Raw genomic sequence first — 25,664 nt, 5'->3', positions numbered from 1 at the left:
GTTTGTTATAGGAGGTTATTTCAAATGTTTGATCACTGATAGAAAATTCGAAACATTATCCTTGCAAAGATTTAACTAGCGAACTTTTGCACTCTAGCAATGGCGTGTCAAGCACAGAACCGTATTGGTGAGAAACAGCTTTCATGTGAATCCGACACAAAACGTTATTCTTCTCAAGATTGTTCAGAGACATTTTGTAATTGGAGGCATTTTCAATTGTTTGATCACTGACAGAAAATTCGAAACTTGATCCTTACGAAGATTTCACAAGCGAAATTTTGTACTCTAGCAATGGCGTGTCAAGCACAAAACCGTGAAAAACAGCTTTCATGTGAACCTGACGCAAAACCTTATTCTTGTCAAGATTGTTCAAAGACATTTTGTAATTGGAGGCATTTTCAAATGTTTGGTCACTGACAGAAAATTCGAAACTTGATCCTTACGAAGATTTCACAAGTGAAATTTTGTACTCTAGCAATGGCGTGTCAAGCACAGAACCGTGAAAAACAGCTTTCATGTGAACCTGACGAAAAACGTTACTTTTGTCAAGATTGTTCAAAGACATTTCCTTTCCTTTCACAATTTAAGAAGCATTTGAGGGTTCACACTGGCGAAAAACCATATTCATGCGATCACTGCTCTAAAGCATTCACTCAATCTTCAAATTTAATAAAACATATGAGAGTACATACTGGTGAAAAACCCTTTGCATGTGAATATTGCCCAAAGGCGTTTTCTTTGAGTTCACACTTAGAGACACATGTGCGGATCCATACCGGCGAAAAGCCATATTCATGCGAATGTTGCTCGAAGGCATTTTCTCGCAGTTCAAGCTTAAAGACACATTTGAGGGTCCATACTGGTGAAAAGCCGTATTCGTGTGACCATTGTTTAAAGACTTTTTCAGACGCTTCAAACTTAAAGCATCACATGAAAGTCCACACTGGCGAAAAGCCATATACGTGTGACTATTGTTCGAAGACTTTTTCTGACGCTTCAAACTTGAAGCATCACATGAAAGTCCACACTGGCGAAAAGCCACATTCGTGTGACCATTGTTCAAAGAGTTTTTATGACGCTACAAACTTAAAGCATCACATGAAAGTCCACACTGGCGAAAAGCCATATTCATGCGAATGTTGCTCGAAGGCATTTTGTCGCAGTTCAAGCTTAAAGATTCATTTGAGGGTTCATACTGGTGAAAAGCCGTATTCGTAAGCCCATTGTTCAAAGACTTTCTCTGATTCTTCAAGCTTAAAGCATCACATGAAAGTCCACGCTAGCGAATAGCCCGGTTTGTGAGTAAGGTTTAAAAAAAAGTCTGACGCTTCAAACTTAAAGCATCACATGAAAGTCCACACTGGCAAAAAGCCACTTTTGTGTGACCATTGTTCAAAGACTTTTTATGACGCTACAAACTTAAAACATCATATGAAAGTCCACACTGGCGAAAAGCCATATTCATGCGAATGTTGCTCGAAGACTTTTTATGACTCTTCAAGCTTAAAACATCACATGAAAGTCCACGCTAGCGAAAAGACCGGTTCGTGAGTAAGGTTTAAAAAAAGTCTGACGCTTCAAATTTAAAGCATCACATGAAAGTCCACACTGGCAAAAAGCCACTTTCGTTTGACCATTGTTCAAAGACTTTTTATGACGCTACAAACTTAAAACATCACATGAAAGTCCACACTGGCGAAAAGCCATATTCATGCGAATGTTGCTCGAAGACTTTTTATGACTCTTCAAACTTAAAGCATCACATGAAAGTTCACGCTAGCGAAAAGCCCAGTTCGTGAGTAAGGTTTAAAAAAAGTCTGACGCTTCAAACTTAAAGCATCACATGAAAGTCAACACTGGCAAAAAGCCACATTCGTGTGACCATTGTTCAAGGACTTTTTATGACTCTTCAAACTTAAAGCATCACATGAAAGTTCCTCTGCTTGCGAAAAGCCCAGTTCGTGAGTAATGTTAAAAAACTTTTTTTTGTCAATGTGTCATCGCTTCTTTTCTGATTTCCAATCAATGTCAGCTCATTAGTGTGTGTAAATGGTAAAAAAGGCTTTTCTTCGCAATTTTGTTGAATGATATATTTGCAGCCGTTTATGAAAATGCTCTACTTTTCTCTTATAAAATCTATATTTTTTAATCTAAGGTGTTCTTTTCTTTTATGCTCCATGCATAATGTTGTAAAAGCTCTTATTTACGCTAAGCTTTAATTTTTGCAATTTTCTCAAGCCTATCCTAAAAGAGAAAATTTACTATTCGCGAAATATATCTAATGTTATTTATCGCTGCGCTTCTGGTAAGAACACTCGAACGAAATACTTGGTATGCCGCGCACATGGTATAGGCGCCGCTTAATGTGATCACTTTGGGACAAATATAATTTGATAACAATAACCGATTGATAGCAATAGCCGAGAAGAATCAAGAAAGCACAAAATTAAGATTTTTTTCAATTAAGAAGCATACAACTGTAAATTGAAATTACAATTACTCAATTAAACGCAGTTTAAAATTATAAATTAGCAGAGTGACATAGTTCATTTTTTCCATCGAATAAACCATCCGTCCGATGCTAAAGTATTGTTTGCCCATTTTAAAAGCTAGGAAAAAAAATTTTAAGGATAATTTTTTTCTGCTTTAACAGACCATTTACTCGCGCATCATTTTCTCTGACATTCGTAAACCAGTTTCAAAGCAGATTCAACTTCACCATCATTTCCAGCACGGTTTCGCTTGTTGTCTAAATTTTCAATTTGTTTTCAATCACGTCACATTATTTTTGAGCAATCACGATTGCTTATTGTTCTCACTTGACTGTCTTTGTTGTCCGTGCCTTTGCCCACCGTTCTCTGCAGGCGCGGCTGCTCCGGTCCTGAGCTCTGTCCCCCCCCCCCAAACAGCACAAATCGTTCTAAAATCGTAGAAGTAATGTAACATCAACGTGATCACATGTACCGAAATCCTCTTAAATTCGTAGAGAACTGGTTGATAAAATAGCAAAATGTCCGCCCAGCACAGCGATTTTACGTGAAATCGCTGTAGATATGATATGACTTTCAACATTTTTGGGAGCAATTATCAACGTTTTTTGGATGCTTACAAAATATCAACGATATTTCTATTTTGGTTATATTGCACTCTGGAGGAATTTTCAACGGATTTTAGACGTTAAATGGATTTATCCTGATATTAGATGAACTGTCAACCTGTTTCAGAGGATTTATCAACGATTTTCTCATGTGTTTGTGTGACGAAATATCTACATAAATTGTATCTTGGTAAATAAATTACCAATAATTTATAGACTGTTTCACTGTTTGCACACTTTTTGAAAGTCTTAAAAACTTTTTCACCCTCAAACTTTTTAAAACAGTAATATACTTCAGATTTTTTAAAATATCATTTGAATAAAATTCAAATTTGGAATATAATTCAATAAAATAATTAAGAAAGACAAGAAAAATGAAATAATTTTTAAATTAATTTCAAATATAAATAAATATGTATATTTTATTTAAATAATTTAAGAAGAAATGACTGATGTTAACTGTTTTTAGCGTGTAAAAAAAGTAATTTTAAAGATTTAAGACTTCCAAGAAACATGTCAGTAATCTATGAATCATTGATAACCTATTTTGTGTTCATATTTAAGTAGACAATAAACCATTTCTTTTGTATGCACAATTCACAAATTTTATTCCAGCAATAATCTGAACAAACAAACAAAATATTAATAATAATAATAACAATATGAGAATTTTTAATTCAAAGCTATCTCTACGTCGTTCTTGACGATCAGAACATTGTTTCTTGAATTTAGAAAACACAATTTAAAAAAACTTAAAAAGCAGGCAATTACTTACTTCACGTTAATACAAGAAGTCGCTAATTCATTTACACGCTCATGCTCGCAACAATATACAACCCGACAACTGACAACGTGGAAACATAGTAAATAGCCATTTTTCTAAACTGAAATTGTTGCGCATGAGCAGATTAAACAGTTTTCAGACATGTAAAAACTCATCAAAATGATTACAAAAATTAAAGATACGGTATATACCATAAATGTAAACTTTCAAACATATTTTGGATTTATTTTGAAACCTGTGCCAATTTCGTACTTTTGTCAACCATATTTGGAAAAGCCCAACTACGTGAGGAAATCTACATCGCGTCGATATCCGTTTGTGATATGTCATGAGTTTTGCACAAGTTCAACGATATAACAACGAATATTGGAAGATCTGTGCTGTCTGGGCCGTATTCCGCTTCTCCTAGTCGGTGACGTCCATGTCCTACACACACACACACGCACGCTCATACACACACACACACACACACAACTACATGATGCATACACACGGGTCTATGCAATCACACATGCCTACACACACACACACCTGTACACGTGTAACCGCCCAAGAGGAAGGGCAGGCTTGGGGGTACAAGAGCCGTTTCTAGGAACAATAACTCCAATGAGTAAGGTCCTGTCCCAACTCTTGATTGCGAAACACATAATTTGAATGCAAAAGTTCAGAAACCAAATTAATTTTTAATTTTTTTTTTTTTTTTTGTAACTTACAAAGTAATGACTGAGAAATGTTTAGATGTACTGCATTGGCTCATCATGGTTGAATTTCCAAAGTCTTTAAAAAGAAAATTTCTTCTGCTTTATTGATGAGAAGGCAACTTAATTTCCGGGAAGTGTTTGTCTTTGCATTTCTGGTGATTGAGGAACAAAAAAAAAGGGGGAAAAAATTGAAAATCTATCATAAAGTGATAACAATAGGCTTATACACTGATTACAATATCCAATTTTTTTTAACGCATGCCAATATACAAGTATTCCGGGTCTTTGTGATTCTGATAACTTTAAGCAAACGACAACATTAACCGTAATCATATTAAGCGGCTCATACTGTATATATTTACTTATAAAAATCAGTAGTCGAGAGCATTTGCCACAGACGAAAAGTTAAATGAACCATTGGCCACAGCATGGTCAGGGTCATTTCATTTAATGAAATGTCCTCACTTTTTTTATTGTTTCAAAATTTTTTGTTGGACCTGTTCTTATGTTTGATTCACATTCTTCTCAAAAACATACCGCATTTAAAAGAAACAAAACAAACTACACGTGAAAATAGAAACTGAAATAATGTAAATACTGTTTGACCGCGCATTGTATGTAATTCGGCAATGTGCCAAGTAAAGACGATTCCATCTGAATGAATCTAGCAGGGAGAAAGGAAAAATAACGATGGGATTTTCATGCACGCGTTTTATAATGTCACTAATGCCTTAGTCATTTATTGCATTCTCAAAAATAAAATAAGAGGAAACAAAAGTAGTTACCGTTTAAACAACAAAAAGAAAAAATATTTTCATTTCGTTCAGGAACGTAAAAGCAAAATGGTAAGCTCAAAACTTTGTTGTGAATAAATAAATCAATTAATATTTGCCGTGAGAATATGGATCGAATATACTTTAGATTTAAAAAGGCAAATTTTTATTTGTACAAAACTAAGACTGAATAATAGAGAGGCAAAAGTGCCCATCTGAAACAAACCACCCAACATCCCTATAAACTAATAGATACGTCCATTTCCGCCTGTAAACCGGATATTAGCCTTTCCATGTAATCGATGATCAAACAGGATTTGAGCAGCTTGAAAATTTTACAGCTTGAATTACTTCGGAAGATGGCACTTCAGTTTGTCAAATGGGTTAGTGCGCTTTAAGAATAGTTATTCCTCCAGATAAGTATTGCACTCCTCTCCTCCGTCCGAGAATCTCTGCTACTTAACTGCAACCGTCAGAAAATTGCATTGTTTACTTTTTTACTTTTCAACGTGAGGGATTAGAATAAGATTGTTTACCGTTATAAATTGATAAATGCTGCATTTGAGAGTTTCGCATGAAATTTTGATATCTTCTTTTCGTATTCTGAACTCAAAATTGGAAACATTTTAGACAAAAAGCTTTTTTTCTTGTTTGTTTGACAAGCAACGGGATCGAAATGGTTGTTGTCATTGAACTTTCCATTTATTCTAAACGGTGGCTCACTCTGAAGTAAGTCCTGATATTCTTTTTAAAAAATGATGTTGCTGAAATATGTGGTTTATATGCTGTTTATGTGGTGAAGAATTGGGCAAATTAATTCAGTGGCGAAGCAGATGAGGGCTATGGGGGTTGCAGCTTCCTCGTGGACTAGCTCCCCTGTTCCCCTCCACGTCCTTGAAGATAGAGTTTAGTTTATTCTTCCAACTTTTCGGGAGAGAGTCCACAAATCCACCTATCCCCGTCATCATCTAAAATCCTCTAACATTTCATTTTTGGAAGTGCAATTTCGAAAACTTTCTGGGGGAGAATCTCTGTTCCTCAATCCTTTCCCGAATGTCATCAATAATGGTCTACAATTTCTTTTTAAAATTCGATTTTGAAAATAATCCGTTTAAGAGTCTCAAACCCCAACTTTATCAGAAGCATATAATTGAATTTTTAGAGTTCAATTTTTGAGCAATCCCTGGGGGAGTGCTTACTTTCCCCCCACATAAGTAAAAATCGTCTAATTTAAACACTTCGGTGAACATTTCCCTTGTTATAAAAGATTACCTTCAATTATATTTTTTAAACTTAAATTTCAAAATTTTCTGGCAGTTTACTTTAGGGCTCGTTGATTGAAATCAGCTTGATTAAAATCGTGATTTAAATCAAGTGATTTTTTTAAAATCATTGATTTAAATCAAAAGTGATTTTTTAAAGAAATTCATAAATTAGAATCAGTTGATTTTATTTTTATAAATTATTTTTGTATTTTTAGAATGTATTGCTCTAAATTTAAGTACACTGCATTATACTATCTTAACGTCAACAGGCAAAACTACACAGATCCCTCTTTCTGTGTGTGTGACAGATTTTCACTCTATTGCTTTTACTCGAAAATTACAGTTTAACACAGAATAAAGATTTGGAGTTTTTCTTATTCACCACGACTAAATATAGTTCAGAAAAGTAATTGTTCAACATAGTATTTTACACTAAAAGCATACATGATAATGGGAAACTTATCTTAAAGCGAAGCATAAAACAAAATCACATCTTATCTAAGCGTTATAACGTATTTTTATAAATCTTAAAATATTATTGAATAGTGTTGGAGAACTTATCTTAATTTTAAAAGTAAGTGGAATGGATTCATCTATTGTATGAAAAATATTATGTTTATAAATGTAAAGCTATTAATATCTATAAATTTTCGAACATTTAAAAAAAAAATCCAATTTAAATTTAAAAAATCCGCCTTTTTCGATTTTTTGAAATAAATAAAAAAAAATCATGAACCCTGGTTTACTTCCATTCCTTCTCTCTCGACATAATTGAAACAGGTGCAAAAAAATTGCCTCAGAATTTAAATTTCGAAAAATTTTCGTGGAAGGGTCTCAAAATCCAAAGCGTTCTCCTTATTATCAAACACGGCCAAGGATTACATTTCAAACTCATTTTTAAATTAGCTATAGAGGAAGGGTCCCCAACCCCATTCTACTTTCCCCTTCATCGAACGATGACCTGCAATTGCTTTTATCGGACTTTGATTTGAAAATTACATAGAACGGCCTAGATTACCCCCCTCTTACCCCCTCTTGCACTCAGTCATAAAAAAAGTCTTAGCTTCAATTCTAGAACTTCAATTTCAAGAGATTTCCAAGAAAGTTTCCTAGGAAATTCATAAAATGTCCTTAACCTCTCCTACCCCTAACTTTACCCGAGATCGCCGGATTTTCTATTTTTAAAATTACTAGACACTGCAAACATTTTGCGAGGGAAGACGCTTTCTTCTTTGAATACCGCTATTCAAAAACCGCTATAAGTCAATTCATGGCCCCACTAGATGGCGCCGGCACTTAACAGGACTTGACATTTTTTGACTTTTCTGTGTAAAACCGTAGACTAATAATAAGAGTAGACCGAGCTATGGCAACCCTTTTGCTGCACATAAACCAAACCATGTGACTGGTGGATATCCTAACAACAGCAGGCGTTGATCGTAGCAGACGATCAACGGCTGCGAGAAATTAAATTAAATTAAAATTAAAATTGATGGAACACGGAAGAATGAGCTTTTATTGAGTCCGATTTGTAAATTTGTTATTCTAAGTTGTAATTATTTTGTTAATATAAGGAGTTTTTCGTTTAGATAGCACTGTGCAATTTCTTTATTCAATTTCAATAACTCCCTAAGCAATTAAGATTCAAGCGCCCAAAAAGAATCGGCAAACGGTAAGATTTTTACCTACAATTTCAATTTAAGTTACCGATTAGTACATTTTTGCGTTAACGCAAAACGTTTACGCCATTACGTTCACGCCAACGCTGACGTAGGAGTTCCGAATGAAATAAAAGTGACTGAAAACTGTGATCAAAAACTAATTACTAATGTCAAAATAATGCATAACTAAAAGAAAAACAGTTCATTCTCTGTACCTGGAAAAAAAATTATAATGAAAACACATTACGTCTTAAAATACATGTCGAGTGCCAAACTATAGATAATGTTGCCATCTAGCAACCATGCTGCCAAAGTTTTCGCCAATCCTCCCACCAGTCACATGTTGTATCCATGAACCAATTTTTTTCATCAGCAAGTCTGAGAAAACTCGGTCTACTCTTATTATTAGTCTATGTGTAAAACTGATGCAGCTCATGCATCCACCAATCATTGTCAACGTTTCAATGCATCTCATGCATCCACCAATCATAATCAATGTCTCAAAGTTTGTTTATATTTTTGATTGGACGTCGCCCGTTTTGACCGCAAGGGGCGACACTCGGAACCCCTGCATCCACCAATCAATGGCAAAGTATTGGAAACAGGGGTGCCCTGTAGCGCCCTCTTTTTTGCCATGAATTTCAGCAATTGCCACGGCCCGTAAGTATTAAGTGGGGCCGTGATCAATTCTATTGATTTATGGCTGTAGGTTAATTTTAAAGATTCTCTCTGTCTCCGTATATAACCTACTTCTCATGATTTGTGTGCTCAAATGCTAGTAAGGACCCCCAACCCCAGCTCGCTCCTCGAAAACTAAAGCTGGGCCCTCCTGCTCTCACTGTATGTTTGTTAACGTTGAATGACTGCCCAGAGTCGCCGCCCCCCCTTCCAATTTTTACTTCCTTTTACAAAAAAGGAAGTATTGTATTGGCAAAAAATTGTTCACTCAAAAATCGGCCTTAATTTCCCTTTTTCTCATCCCCGAATGAATGTCGAATTTTTTTCGACCCGACCACATGTAGATATATTACTACTAAGCTACAGACACCCGAAATATAAATTTTGACGACCCTAGAGTTAATTACAACGAGTTTTCTCGTAACGTCCGTATGTAGGTACGTATGTGTGTATGTATCTCGCATAACTCATAAGCGGTATGTCCTAGAAATTTGAAATTTGGTACGTAGACTCCTAGTGAGGCCTAGTTGTGCACCTTCTCTTTTGGTTGCATTCGGATGTTCCTAAGGGGGTCTTTTGCCCTTTTGTGGGGGGAAATCTTTGTTAATTTTGATGTAAACTCAAGTGGTGTTATCACTTGTCGGACAGTTCGCAATGTATCGATAGTCTTTTGGTCGCCAAATTTTGTCCACGACTTGAATACAAATTTGGCAATTTTTTTTAAGTTTTAAATTTGGTTTCAATTTGGCCACTGTTGGTGATATTTAGAGAGTAAACAATTGAATCACATTAAAACCACCAATAACGGGGAAATGACATAAATTGGAGTAAAAGGAAGTCATGTGATGCACACATCAGCTAGTTGAAACTTGTGACTTCCTTATTTAAAAAAAGTCTTTATTTACTTCAGTGAAAGTTAGAGACACTAAGGCAATAAAAACTTTTATGACCTCAGTCCCTTTGAGAAGAAAATCCTGGATTTGCCACTGAATCAGATTAATAGGAAAACTTAAGAGCGACCACCTGCCATTCCGAGAACAATTGGTCGTTATGAGACCTCGTCACATATGTTTCAACTTTGGATTGCTTTGCAACTTAAACAAAATTTTACTATACAGTCGTCCCTCGCTACTTCGCACTTCGACTTTCGTGGCTTCACTACATCACAGTTTTTTCTATTTTTTTTCCTCCAAATATAGTAATTAGCCTTTTTTATGCGCTCGTGTAAACTTTTTTCTTCAAAAGAATAACAAAGTGTCTGTCTTTTAAGTAAGGTAAGCTTTTAACTAATGTTTGAGGGGCTAGTTGTACGTGGAGGTATAAAATCGCAAAGAAAGTGTAGGGAATTGCTATCTCATTTTAACCGTTAAGCACTAACTGGAAAGTATAAATCACTGGATTATTACTAGGGGATAAATACATCTGTGAATGATGTTCAACAATGTACTAGCTTTTTACATACATAAATGTAAAGGAAAGGATGGGGGCACCTACGGTCACTAACGAGCAATTGATTCATCATCGAACAAGTTGAGGTTTTTTCATAGACTAGTAGTAGTGTGTAAGAACTGCGCGTGTGTGTAGTTTATTTCGGAATAATTAACTATGTGATATCGATTACGTCTAACATATCTAAGTATCTCATATTTTGTGCAATATGTTAAGTAATACAAATGTAATGGTGGCTAAAGGTGCTGTTTTATGTCTAGGGGGCTCTAACTATGATAAAAACCTATTTGAAATGCCGTAAGTAAGTTTTATGCGCTCTAAGTAGAAAAATAAATACAAAATCCTACTTCGCGGAAATTCAGTTATCGCGGTAAAGTCTGGAACGAATTAACCGCGATAAACGAGGGTTGACTGTACAGCTAAAATCGCTTATACTGTCGTGTGCAGGTAAACAGCAGTATCTTCAGAAATAAGTTTTCGAGATACTGTCAGCCCCGCTTAATCGGGTAACGGATAAAGAAATACCCCCGCTTATACAACTAAAACCTCCCAGAACCGAATATCTCCCCATAGACGCAATGTTAAAGATCCCCGCTTAATTGAACAGTTTCCCCGGATAATCGAATACTATTGATGAGCTTTTTGGAACATTTTTGATGAGAAATTCTTTGAATAAATTAAGTACAAACAATTACTGACATAAAAATATAAAGTGATATTTTTCTCCAACAACGGGCAAGAAAAACAACATTCATATTCCGTCAGAACATTTAATATGTTGTACCAAATTTTTTTTGTCTTTGTGATTACAAAAAAAAAAAAAAGGTAAAGCAATCGATAATTAAATTAAATAACACATAGAAATATATATACATTTTAAGCAATAATAAATTGATAAAATATTGAATGTAAAATACGGTAGGGTCTGTTGGGGTCAATTTGGGTAGTCGGGGTAATTTGAGTATAAGTTATATTTTATTGAATAAAATAAAAACTATTCTCTTTTGATACACCTTCAAAAATTCACAGTTATAAATGTCATCCTTACCTACGAATATATGTTGAAAACAAGTTGCCAACACTCTTTTTGATATTGATAAAAAATAAATTCAACTTTTTGAAGATGTCAATGCAATGCAAACCAACTACAGTAAAACCTGTAAAGTTGACCACCCTTGTAAGTTGACCACCTGTCTATGTTGACCACTTTTATCTGGAACGGAATTAGTCCTATCTCATATAAGTAAGGAAAACCTCTGTAACTTGACCACCTCTCTATCTTGACCACTAATGCATGCCAAATTTGGTTTGGAGTATTGTAAAAAACCCTTTGTAAATTGACCAGTTGGATTTTTTTTTTTTTTTTTTAACTTTCTTCAGCACGTTATTTTATCTTATTATTTATTTATTTATAATAATAATAATTTTTTTTTTTTTTGATAGCTTTAAAAGAATGTTTTTAATGCTTTGATGACATACTAGCATTTTACTAACTAAACAGCAGCATAAAGCTTATGCTGCTCTTTATTCTCCAAACTTGTTTTCATTTGTTGTTTATTTGAGATAGCTTTTGTACTCTGTTCAATGAAAATAGGTGTCAATAGAAAAGTTCAAAGTCTTTTCTTTCAGTTGCTATGTGTTGTAGCAACACAGGAATTCTGCTAAAAAGAGCAGGCCCGGATCTATACATTTTTGCCCCCCCTGCAACAAAATATGTAGGGCCCCTCCCTAGTGGCCAGCAGTGTCTATTTGTAAAGCAAATAAGCCTTAGTGCTAGGTTTTTTCTATTTTTTCTTCAATTTCAGGGGTCGTTAGCTCCTTTAAGGACGCGGGCCCCTCGCACTGTGGGTATGCAGATCTGGGCCTGCTAATGAGTAAAGTTACATGTTTCTGGTGCAAGGGATTAAAAGATAGGACATTTCAATTTTGCCTTTATGAACTAGGAGATTCGAGCTTGTTGCTTTTTGTGCTATAATTTTTGCATAAAAAGGCTTCAAAAAGAAAGTTAGTTGAACTTGAGATTAATAAAAAGTATGAAATATTAAAAGTAATTGAAAATGGAGAAAGCCAGAGAAAATAAGCTGGCATATATGAATTTTCTAAAACTAGTGTCTAATATAGTTAAAGACAAGGAAAAAATAACAAAATTATTTGAATAGTATTTTTAATTATTGTTTCACTTCAATAATGTTAAACAATGGAAGTGTGTTGAACAGAAAGAGTAAGGGTGAATTCCTCAAAAAATGAATACATGGTGCAAGAAATGACAAAAAAAAAAAATACCCCCTTTATAAGTTGACCACCTGTCTAAGTTGACCGCCAAAGTACTGAACCGCGAGTGGTCAACTTACACAGGTTTCAGTACTTCCAAATAGTGCTGCTAATTAAACTGCTACTCTATATTTTTCAAGTTTTTAGTATATAGACATTAAATATGTTTAATTCGGCATTGAATTGAAACATTTAACATAATTAGTCTTCATGTAATTAATGATTTGAAAACATGGGGTAATTTGAGTATACATTACATTTTACCTATCAGGAGGACAAATAATAATTTTATTGGACTACAAGCATAAGTATGTATGGCATCCTCACTACCCAAGGTAATATATGTTAAGAATGAAATGGAAGGTTGTTTAAATTTTCTTAAATGTTCTGTAACAAAAAACTACTTCCTGTCCATTAACCGCTTGTCATATTAGGCTATTTTCAGTCTAAAATAAATCTTAATACTTAAAAAAATAGGATTCGTACTATTCCATTATTTCTATTGTACCTACATTCAACCTAAGTTTGAAAAAATTGAGTAAGATTGTTATTTAAACCATGTTTTGCCCTTTAACCATTACTATACCTAAATTCCCCCATCCATGGGGTAATTTGGGTATAGTGAATCTTATGTTTGCCATTTATATTGTTACAAATTCTGTAAATAGTAATTATTGTAGTAACGTAACCTGTAAATAGTTATATAATAGAATATACAACCCCTATACATTCGGCCAAAGTAAACGACCCCCTATTTCTTTTTTTGTTCATTGATAAAATTTGATAACGGTCTACTATTTTCGAGAAGCGTTTGGAATCTTGTGGAATATTTGGAAGATTTCTTTCGATGTTTATAAAAACGTCCCTCGTGATAAAAAGTTAGTTTCGATTGAGAATTTGTACTGAGAGTGTATTAGCTCTGTTTATTGCGAGGCATTTCACTGTGTTGTTTTCGTATTTGGAAGTAAATACGTGTGTAACCGTTGAGTTTACGGTGTTGAGTGATACTTGTTTAATTGCTGATGATTAATTTAGCAGTTGTTGACGCTCTTTCCTGTATATAGTGTAAATAATTTTCCTGTATTTTTAATCAAGAACTGTGTCGTCCTTTCAAGAAAGTTGGAAGCCACACCGGATCCGTTACAATATGTAAATGAGTCTATTAACATGCAATTTGTAGAAAACTATTCTGGAAAGTCATAATGCTAAGCAGAAACAAGAAAAAGGAAAAAAAATATGTGCACATAAATTTATTACAAGATTGGAAAGTAGATCATTTTTATACCAAAATTACCTTGACAGACCGTAGCGTAGAAGGGGGAAAGGGAATCGGAACAGTCTTACCAGAAGACCTTAACCCCTTCGGACCTGGTGTCCGGTATACCGGACATACACTTTAAATAATTGATTTAATTAGTTGATTTTTTTTTGTATTTGACTCTTTTTTACATTCTATTTATTATAATCAGTGAAATAATTTTTCGTTTTGGGATTGACAACACTGACATTCTAAGGATTGAGAGATAGAGAGTGACTGATTTTTCCAACCATGGATTTTCATCTGAAAAGCGAGGTTTTTTCCTGTTTTTTTTAAAAATATATAATCTTTAATTAATCGTTTCAAATGCTTATATTATGTTTTATAATTGTTTGTAGAATATTTTATAATGAAGTTTGTTTGGAATTTTATCGTTTTTGTATATGAAATATTGATTTCAAAATTATAAGTCTGTAATATTGGATGTGCCATAACTCTTTTAATTTTTCTCCTACAAACTCAAAATTTTGTCTATCAGATACCCTTTACCATAGTACACTGTGTACCAAATATCAACATTTTTGGTCAAATGTTTCATAATTCCTACCGAAGGGGTTAAGCAAGCAATTCACTATTGTGGACTTTTCCAAAAAATAATGCACAGAAAAAAGTACGAAAACAGATTTCATGATTCAAGTTGTCAGTTATTTCATGCTAATTGTTAAACTATTTTGTTCTTCAACTTACTTCAAAAACCTTTCGCCAATATAACTTTGATTATTTCCTTTATATAGCTTTTGGTTTATTATTATTACGTTTAAGACAAATGTTGTCAATTTAGGGGGAAAGGTAAATAATATTTCCTCACTTAATCAAATAGACCGCTTAATCGAATAAAATTTCTTGGAACCAACGATATTCGATTAAGCGGGAACTAATGATAGGAAAATGTTGGAATTAGACGTTTCTTTCGCGCCCTTTTTTCATCGGAAACCAAATAAGCGAGCTTCTTTAGAAATAATAAAGCTGTCTGTCAGGATCTCTGTGACGCGCATAGCGCCTAGACGTTCTGCCGATTTTCGTGAAATTTGGCACAAAATTTGTTTGTAGCATTAAAGTGTTAACCTCGAAGCGATTTTTGAAAATTTGATTTTGTTTTTTTTTTTCTCTTCCAATTTTGAAAACATTTTCCCGAGCAAGATTATCATAAGATGGACGAGTAAATTACCAAGTTATTATAACGTGGAACCGTAACATGGGCTAGCCAATTGGCGAGAAATTCACCACTCATTATTTGTAAATATACAGGCGAATCAAAAGAACTTTTATTATTCTGCTACGGACGAAGCCGTGCGGGAACAACTAGTGTACAATAAAGATATTGTACAATAGATGACAAAAATGCAAAAAAAGAAAAATTAATGTGAATTTTGACATCTTGAATTCAAATTATGTTTTTCACAATCACGAGTGTGTGTATGTAGGCGTGTGTGTTTCTGTGTGGGGGTATGTGTGTTTGTGTGTAAGGGGTGTGTGTGTGTGTAGGCATTGTGTGTTTTTGTCTGTGTGCTGGCATAAGTGTGTGGGTAGTTGTGTGTATGAATGTGAGTATGGGGGCGGGGTATGTGTGTGTTGGCATATGGGCAGTTCTCAAAAGGTGGGAACAAAAAAGTTAACTTTGAGCAATTTCAAAAATTTTCGAATTTGATGTCAATTTTGCTTTTATTCTATAGTATGCATACCTAGAACACATTATATGAACATGAAAAGACAGCAGGTATTTGTAAAAATTGTTAATTAGCAAATTAAATCAGCAGTCTGTAGGTAACAGATTTTGGACATTGTTGTCCTGTAGGTGACGGATTTTGGACATCATCATAATGTAAGTTTCACCATTTTTGACAACTGTTAATCTGATTTTTAAATTTTCCAATGAAAATTTTATTTACTACTTTTTGAATTTTGCAATTTATTGATAAAGAGGATATTAATGAAGTACTTAAATGGCTATACATAGTGCTCTTTACATATAATAAAGTTTTGGAATGATTGTGAAGAAGTTGATGAAAGATCGAAAAAAGCTTCATGGAAATAATTATACAAACTTGTAGTTTGATTTATTGGGACAAATAAGGAATAAAAATAGAGACAAATAAATACGACATATATATTTTTAAAGGAAAAATAAACAAAATATGCTTTAAGAAAGAATGTAAAAAGTGACATCTTTTTTAATAATGAATATTTTTTCTAATGTCATAAGAATTAAAACGATGTCTAAAAAAATTATTGAAAAAATAAATTCGTATTTCCGTTTGGAGATTGTTAAATTATGTTTCCAAAAGAAAGAAGAGAAAAAAAAAAATTCTAAAATAATAAAAGCGGCGGAAAAAAAAATTGCTAGCGCAGGTGATAAAGTCGCCAAAACTGGTGCAGCTGACGATTAACTACATTTGTCAAACTGGAATCCCCTCTGGTAACCTTTAGCTTATCGTATACTGTGTTGTCGCCAACGGAGGTTTGCTTGGCAATTTTCGCGCAAAATGGTTTTCGTTCGATCATAACCAGCCATGTTTCTACTGTACTATTATGCAAAATACCAATGGATTAAAGAAGATAACATCATAATAATCTTTTTTATTGATGTTAGAAGACAGTGGATTATAAAAAAATTATAAATAAACTTACAGAATTATCGGCGTCAAGATCGTAACGCTATGTGCACATCTCACATGTATGTTTAAGAAAAATTATTTTTCTTCTAAAATATTGCATAAAAGCTTATGAAAACACTTTTAAACAATTAAAACTGATTCTGATGATCAATAAATACCTTTAAAACGAAAACATCATATACTTAGTTCTCAAATAATAGCATTGTAAAGATCGTAACTTTTGGACATGCTTTAAATTTCAAACTTACTTTTTTCTAAAATCGTTTACAAAGTAAATAATCTGTCTTTACTTTTGTTATTTGTGTAAAATATTAACAAAAAACTATTCAGCGTAAGATTCATGCCTTTAATTTTTTTTTTTTTTTGAAACGTATGGAAATAATTAAAAAAAAAAAAATTTAATGGTACATTTTCTCAGTTAACGTTTTGGTATGTCCAAAATTGTGCCATTTAGCAGAGAAAAGAGGATTTTTAAGGGGATTTAAAGAGCTTTTTTCCCATAGTTTATGTCAATTCTTGTCTCTATACAGCATTATAATTTACCTCAAAAATTTTAGAGTTAATTAAAATGAAAGTTATTTGGTGTTGAAGCTTCAAAGTTGAAGTCTGTGTTTGCTCCCACCTTTTGAGAACTGCCCATATGTGTTTGTGTCTGTGTGCAGGCATGAATGTGTGGGTAATCGTCTGTGTGTGTATGTGTAGGTGTCTGTATGTATGCGTGCGTGTGTGTGGATAGTTGTGTGTATGAATGTGTGCATGGGGGTAGGGTATGTGTGTGTAGGCATATGTGTTTGTGTCTGTGTGCAGGCATGAATGTGTGGGTAATTGTGTGTAGGTGTGTGTGTATGTGTAGGTGTCTGTATGTATGCATGTGTGTGTGTTTGTGTATGTGTGTGTATGTATGCATGTGTGTGTGTGTGGGTAGTTGTGTGTATAAATGTGTGCATAGGGCCGGGGTATGTGTGTGTAGGCATATGTGTTTGTGTCTGTGTGCAGGCATGAATGTGTGGGTAATTGTGTGTAGGTGTGTGTGTACGTGTAGGTGTCTGTATGTATGCGTGTGTGTGGGTAGTTGTGTGTATAAATGTGTGCATAGGGCCGGGGTATGTGTGTGTAGGCATATGTGTTTGTGTCTGTGTGCAGGCATGAATGTGTGGGTAATTCTGTGTAGGTGTGTGTGTACGTGTAGGTGTCTGTATGTATGTGTGCGTGCGTGTGTGTGGGTAGTTGTGTGTATGAATATGTGCATGGGGGCGGGGTATGTGTGTGTAGGCATATGTGTTTGTGTCTGTGTGCAGGCATGAATGTGTGGGTAATTGTGTGTAGGTGTGTGTGTACGTGTAGGTGTCTGTATGTATGCGTGTGTGTGGGTAGTTGTGTGTATGAATATGTGCATGTTGGCGGGGTATGTGTGTGTAGGCATATGTGTTTGTGTCTGTGTGCAGGCATGAATGTGTGGGTAATTGTGTGTAGGTGTGTGTGTACGTGTAGGTGTCTGTATGTATGTGTGCGTGCGTGTGTGTGGGTAGTTGTGTGTATGAATATGTGCATGGGGGCGGGGTATGTGTGTGTAGGCATATGTGTTTGTGTCTGTGTGCAGGCATGAATGTGTGGGTAATTGTGTGTAGGTGTGTGTGTATGTGTAGGTGTCTGTATGTATGTGTAGGTGTCTGTATTATTTATGTTTGGCGGACTAGAACTGTAATAGATTGGTATAGTTTGTTTTAATTCCAACTTGATTAATCATACCTTTTATTTATTTATGTTTAATTTTAAAAATAATTTTTTTGTAAAATTCTTGACATAAACAAAAATTTTTAAATTATGCGAAATTAAATTTCAGCAGGAATTTAGTTTTAAAAACTTTTATATGGACAATGAGGTCTATACTACTATTCCAATAAGTTAAAAATTGATCACGTGTGTGTCGGTGGTTCTTCTTAAAACATAATTGGTACTCGGTAATTCGACCGAGTAGTGAAAGGCCGAGTACTCGGTACGTCTCTAATTGTGGACATCCTTTTTCAACCCAAATACTGCACCTCTCATTGAAGTGATTGTTGTGGGCTGAAACACATACATACTTTTAAAATAGTTTTTAAATTCCGAAATAACATGTGAAAATATGGAAAAGGAAAAAAAAATAAATAAAAACCAATAATTGTTTTTATCACTACTTGATGCTTTCTTTATTAACTGCATCTGTTTTTCAGAACCCAATATCAAATTTTGGCTTCGAATTTGTAAGTGTCAGTAATCAGTCGTGTTTCAATATTTGTCAGAGCTCGAAAATTACATTGCCCGACATGCCCGGGGCATGTAAAAATTTTAATTGGGCATGAATCTTTTAGCCTTACATGCCCGGCTGTTAATGAAATTTTTTAACCAAATAGTTCTCCCTAAAATTTTATTATTTCCTATTTTATTCAAAGGGTATCCTTTCCGGAACTCAAAATTTATTTCAATCGGTTCCGCTGAAATCACATTTGGACAAGCGGAAAATCATTAAGAATCATCGGCCAAGTAGGCAAGCGATCTGCCGTAAGTCGAGTATAAAAAACTGGGCACGTAAGATTTTTATTTGGGCCTGTCTTGTATCCGCAGCTTTTAAATTTAACAACCCTGCAGTGGAAAACCAATAGGCGGCATCTATGAGGCTGCATCCGCCCCTCAGACCAGGAATAATTTTAAGCTCCAATTGTCGAACGAGGTCATCAACATTCCGTGCCAGAGGTAAGCATAGCAACACGTGCTGTGTGTGATCTGACATTGTCCTTCTGAAAAGCCAGCTGAGGGTAGTATAAATGGAGCGGTAGCAAAACAGGTCTTAGGATGCCGTCGATGTACCGCTGTGCAGTAAGTGTACCTCTAATTACGACTAAATGGGTCTGGCTATCAAAGGAAATGGCACCTGAGACCACAATGACTTGTTGAGGGCCGGTGCGGCGTGCAATAGTGAAAGCAGGATCCGCCCTTCGCTGTGGGTGTCTCCAAACACGTCTTCGATGATCGTCAAGACACAGTTGGAAACGGGATTCGTCGCTAAGGACTACACGTCCCCAGTCCGCATCATTCTAACCTGAACGCACTATGCACCACTGTAATCTGGCTCGGCAGTATGCAGGCGTCGGCGGCAGGTGGCGTAATGGTCGGCGCCAGTGAAGATTTCGCTGCCTCAACCGTCTGTTTTAATGGGTTGAACGTCTGATGGTTGATAGAGATGAAGAAGGCGCTGTGACAGCTGATCGGACAATCACTCTGTCCTCACGATCTGTTGTGTAGCTTGGTCGACAGCTACCATCCTGACGCTGAACTCTGCCATTTTCCACCCATCCTTGCCAGCATCTTCGAATCACCGCATCGCTTCGACCATGGCCCCACTTCATTCTTATAGGCCGTGGCAATCGCCGAAACCCACGACAACAAAGAGGGCTCTACAGGGCACCCCTGTTTCCATTACTTTGCCATTGATTGGTGAATTCAGTGGCGCCTGTGGTGCCTCTTGCGGTCAAAATGGGTGACGTCCAATCAAAAATAAACAAACTTTGAAACATTGACATTGGTGGATTCGTGAGCTGCATTGGTTTAACACAAAAAAGTCAAAACTGTCAAGGCCCGTAAGCGTAAGCGGAAATTTAAAGGGGCCATGCTTCGACACAAATGACGAGCGATTCTCCCATTGGTGCAACCGGCCTCTTTCAATCTAATGATACGATTTCTCTCAAATAACTTACTGTTGCTCGTAATGAGCACGAACCCTGCAGCAATGCATTTTTTAAGTTGTTGAGGGTAATCTGAACCGCAACCAAGCCAAAATTTTCAACAACCGTTGAAGAACTGCTCTTAATATACATTTGCTGGATGCGCAGTTCGCATGTGCTGGAGATCAAACCATTCATTCATTGGACACCAAATTTTTAATCATTTGCATATCTTGTCAAAATACTCATGCATACGAAATTTCTAAGCAATCGGATGATTGTTTCTTGGTGCGTCTATTTTTTTTTTTTTTTGTTATAGAGTGTATTTTACACCAAAAAACATAAATGATACATTAACGTGAACATTTTTCAAATGAAGTATGTTCTCAAAGTATAACGCGTAAAAATGCATACTCTATACTGCTGTATGGTCTGATGTAGACAATTATTTCTGGTTCCTGACAGTTATTAAGGTTCAATGCTGTTACATAATTTCATGGCAGCAGCAGTTAACGCTCATTGAACAAGCTTTTGAAAATTTTAATGGGCAAGTTTTTGCCTTGACGAAAAAACCATGGTCAAAACCAGATAAACTCGCATATTAAGCACCTAACCGCCGTGCTTGCGCTTAACTGTATATATATTTTAATGTGATTTGACTCTTAATTCTTTTCATTTCTTTTCAGCTTAAATCAAGATTACATGCTTTTGGAATGCAGCAAGTATGGTGCTGGGCTTTGACACGCCTCCACCTTTGTTTCCGCTTTCGTCTGGTGAATTTCTGCAATTTTTAAGTTCACATACATTCCTGTAGCAGCAGCAGCAAACGGAAGACTAAAGCATATTGGACGAAGTGCAGGCCGTGGATGTCCGATTTCAATGTTCCCGATATCACCGGTAAATATCTCAAGCTTTGCTTGCATTGAAATTTGTGTAGCAGTAATTATTGCTTTGCTAAAGATCTATTCGTCCACACAGGGAACCTGAAACGAGGAAATATTTCCTGAGTAAAAAAATCCATCATCTTGGGAGTTTTTTTTTTACATTCTTTCGCAATGGCATATCAGTCTGAGATCCTTCATGGCTCTGAAAAAAATTATTTGTGTGAACATTGTTCAAAAGCATTTTCCCGTGCTTTCCATTTAAAGACACATCTGAGAGTACATACTGGCGAGAAACCGTATTCCTGTCTACAGTGCTCAAAAGCATTTCCCAGCGCTTCTAATTTAAAAAAACATTTGAGAGTACATACTGGAGAAAAACCGTTCTCCTGCAAGCACTGCTCAAAAGCATTTTCCCACTCTGCAAATTTAAAGACACATCTGAGAACCCATTCTGGCGAGAAACCGTATTCCTGTGTTCAGTGCTCAAAGGCATTTTCTGGTGCTTCCGATTTAAAGAAACATCTGAGAGTACATACTGGAGAGAAACCGTATTCCTGTGAACATTGCTCAAAGGCATTTTCCCTCGCTTCCAATTTAAAGAATCATCTGAGAACCCATACTGGCGAGAAACCGTATTCCTGTGTTCAGTGCTCAAAGGCATTTTCTGGTGCTTCCGATTTAAAGAAACATCTGAGAGTACATACTGGAGAGAAACCGTATTCCTGTGAACATTGCTCAAAGGCATTTTCTGATGCTTCCGATTTAAAGACACATCTGAGAGTACATACTGGAGAGAAACCGTATTCCTGTGAATATTGCTCAAAGGCATTTTCCCGTGCTTCCGATTTAAACAAACATCTGAGAGTACATACTGGAGAGAAACCGTATTCCTGTGTACAGTGCTCAAAAGCATTTTCCCGTGCTTCCGATTTAAAGACACATCTGAGATTACATACTGGAGAGAAACCGTATTCCTGTGAACATTGCTCAAAGGCATTTTCTGATGCTTCCGCTTTAAAGAAACATCGGAGATTACATACTGGAGAGAAACCGTATTCCTGTGTATATTGCTCAAAGGCATTTTCTGATTCTTCCGATTTAAACAAACATCTGAGAGTACATACTGGAGAGAAACCGTATTCCTGTGTATATTGCTCAAAAGCATTTTCCCGTGCTTCCGATTTAAAGACACATCTGAGATTACATACTGGAGAGAAACCGTATTCCTGTGAATATTGCTCAAAGGCATTTTCCTGTGCTTCCAATTTAAACAAACATCTGAGAGTACATACTGGAGAGAAACCGTATTCCTGTGTATATTGCTCAAAAGCATTTTCCCGTGCTTCCGATTTAAAGAAACATCTGAGATTACATACTGGAGAGAAACCGTATTCCTGTGAGCATTGCTCAAAAACATTTTCTGATGCTTCACACTTATTTTATCATCTGAGAACCCATACTGGCGTGAAACCGTATTCCTGTGAATAATCTTCAATGGCATTTTGCCACGTTGAAAGCTTAAAATTCCATCTGAAAACCTATTCTGGCGGGGAACGAAAACACTGTGAAATTCTTTCAAAGGATTTTTCTCTACTTGCAATCATGAAAGCGCTCTTGAGAACACATACTGTAGAAAAAGCCATTTTCCTCTGAAGTGTGGAAGTAATTTTGTCTACAAGGAATCCTGGAATAGCACTTTAGAATACATATTTTGCCTAACTCACCCTTGAATAAAAAATTAAATTTATATTCGAATATGAAAAAGGTCAAAAAAAGTGCTAAAATTAATCATTTAATTTTTTTTTTACAATAACATATAGTTTGTGCTTAATTTTCACCAACTGAAGAAAACTGCCAAAACCATTATTTTTTTCAAAATTGTGCTTTAAAAGGCTTTTTGAGAAAGGCTTCAACAGAAATAAACTGGGATTTTTTAAAAAAAGTTTCCTTTTTTTTTTTTTTTTTTTTTTTAACGTTGGCAGTTTCAGAAAAAAATTCTGCAGAGATAAAAAATTTCTGCAATCGCCGTTCGCTTGTTCGTGTATATTATGCAAGACTGGTGACGAGGCGTTTTGTGTTCCCCTCCCTGGATGTTTCTCTGCCGATTTGTCGACTCAAAAGACACTTCTTTTTTGATTGTTATTGCTTTGTAAGAGAATGTAAAACTACTAAAAAGATTTTGTTTGCCCATTTGTTTCCTGACACTTTTATTGTTCCAGTTAACCCTTATAAGACCTCACAATGCAGAATTTTCCATTCATTTCAAAATATTTAACGGAGGGAGGGGGGGGGGAACCGAACCTTCTAAAATTGGGGATATTCTATAGCTTACTTTTAGGACTCGACTAGGCCGATGCTAACTTGGAGGAAACATCGGTCTATCAGCCTTAAAAAAACATCGAAAAACCGATGGAATATGCCAATGTTTCCGAAAAAAAGTACCTTTGCTGTTTTAATTTTTAATACGTACAAAGTAAAGGGAGTTATTGTTTTCGTATAAAATGTTTTACTTAAATTTCAGTATGAATTTCTATCGTAGTCACCCCTGAAAGAATTTTTAATACTGCATTCAGGTACAAACAAGTTAATTATTGCGTTTTTTTTTGCGGCTGGATGTACGTATGTATCTCTCATAAGTGATACCTCAAAATGGTAAGCTGTAGGAGGTTAAATTATCGTACGCGTGAATTATACTGTTGGTGATATTTAGAGAATTAACCATTGAATCACATTAAAATAGTAATAATGGGGAAATAACGTTAAATTATTGTAAAAAGAAGTCATGTGATGCTCACATCAGCTCGTGTAACATTAATTTACATCCCTGAGATTCGAGTTCAGAGGTGAGAATTCCCAGTAATTTCACTCAGTTTTTAAGACAAAATCTATCTTCTTGTTTTTCCTCAAAAACCTCACAACTTTTTTATGGCTGAAAACGAACAAGGGGGTGTTTGTTTTCAGCCTCCTTTTATCATGGTTAGTAAAATGTGATCTCATCACTGCCACATAATATTAAAAAACTTAACATACTTAAACAATTAGTATTTGAGGCACTTGTGAAAGAAATTATTAATAAATAATTATATACTTTCAATTAAAGAAGTTGTCGAGCAACACAAACAGTCACACCAGGTGTGTGACATGCCACGGAGGTGAGAATTCACATGATGTGCTCCAAACATACATTTAAATATAAATTGTTATTAAAAAACTGTTGGCAGGTTGCTGGTAGGTTGAAATAAATATATTTTTGATGAACTTAAAAGACGTTATTAAATAAATTGTTTCAAGTTTTTACTGCAGTTTAAAGGCGTGTGATTGAAAAGTTACACTTTTTGAAGAATGACCCTTATATTTTATTATTTTCCAGTAATGTGGTTGCTTTCTATGAAATGAACTAAAATCTAAAAACTTTGATGTCCTATCATCAATCATGACGTGTCCAAAAATTAACATTTTCAGAAAAAAATGAAACGGGCTACTTTGTTGGTTTCTATATCATGCTACAATTATGAAAAAAAAAAAAAATGCATTCCATGAAATAGCATTGAATACTTTGTTGACTTAGTAAATATTTTAATATGGGTTTGATCACATTTTTGAAAAAAATATTCTGTATCGAAATGTTTAAAAAGAACTTGATTCCAATCATACTGATGAAGATTCTGTTTTTATTACTATTTATTTCCAGTGGACATAACACACATAAAAGAAATAGTAAGAGAAAAAAGCTGATATCTTGTCAGCAAGTCCTTTACTGATGTTGAGAAATGCCCCCTCCCCCCTTAGGATATTTAATATCAAGCAGAATAACTAGGCAGCTAATCAGCTGGAAGTATTTGCTCCAACTCGATTCTCTTAGCTAGATATATCAATGCAATTTAGAAAAAGGTGAAATAGCACACGGGTGTCCATCTCCTCCAAGAGAAAGAGCGTTGCCACCTCTTCCAAATATCACAAATATTCCCCAAAATCAGAAGTCTTCCAAAGTGAGAAAAATACCCCTTAAATAACCCCACTAAAAATTTCATTAGCGTTGTCTGCGCCATGCCTTCCCCGCATAGGTATGGCACCACTGATTAGCATTCATTAACATTGAAACTGCAGAAAGGAACCACAAGAAAAAAAAGTCCTGAAAACAAATATTTATTTAAAACTTTCATGCTAATCATTTTAAATCACGTTTACTCTTTCAAAAATCCCGAACAAAAGTTCTTGTTGTAAGAAATATAAAAATCCGCATTTTTTTTTTTTTTTTTTTGGAAAACTTATTGGAAAGCGAATCATGTTTAATATCTGAAATTGAAAACTGAATCTAAACGCACTGCAGCTATAAGAATTAAACTTTTTTTTTTTTTTCAGAATTACATATGTTTGCTGTTTACGCAGTTGTTTTTATTTATTTTCATTTTTCATATGTATTATGCGAATTTCGTAAGTTATTAAATACTTTATTTTATTTACAAA

The 25,664-nt window shown here is 35.1% G+C and overlaps 2 protein-coding genes across 2 annotated transcripts; both read left to right on the top strand.

The window, feature by feature from the left end:
- The first annotated feature begins 449 nt into the window (after positions 1-449).
- LOC129232866 (zinc finger protein 239-like) lies at positions 450-1,218 on the top strand. The gene has a single exon (XM_054866966.1). It carries the CDS (start codon positions 478-480, stop codon positions 1,216-1,218), a length of 741 nt encoding a protein of 246 aa, XP_054722941.1. The 5' UTR covers positions 450-477.
- A 20,150-nt stretch (positions 1,219-21,368) lies between these two features.
- On the top strand, positions 21,369-22,685 carry LOC129232865 (zinc finger protein 271-like). Its single transcript, XM_054866965.1, has one exon. It carries the CDS (start codon positions 21,369-21,371, stop codon positions 22,683-22,685), a length of 1,317 nt encoding a protein of 438 aa, XP_054722940.1.
- Positions 22,686-25,664: the final 2,979 nt, after the last annotated feature.

The sequence above is a fragment of the Uloborus diversus genome, unplaced genomic scaffold (genome assembly GCF_026930045.1).
Source record: "Uloborus diversus isolate 005 unplaced genomic scaffold, Udiv.v.3.1 scaffold_14, whole genome shotgun sequence".
Classification (NCBI taxonomy): Eukaryota; Metazoa; Arthropoda; class Arachnida; order Araneae; family Uloboridae; genus Uloborus; species Uloborus diversus.
Note: the sequence above shows the minus strand (reverse complement) of the source record. Positions and strands in the feature narration are given on the sequence as shown.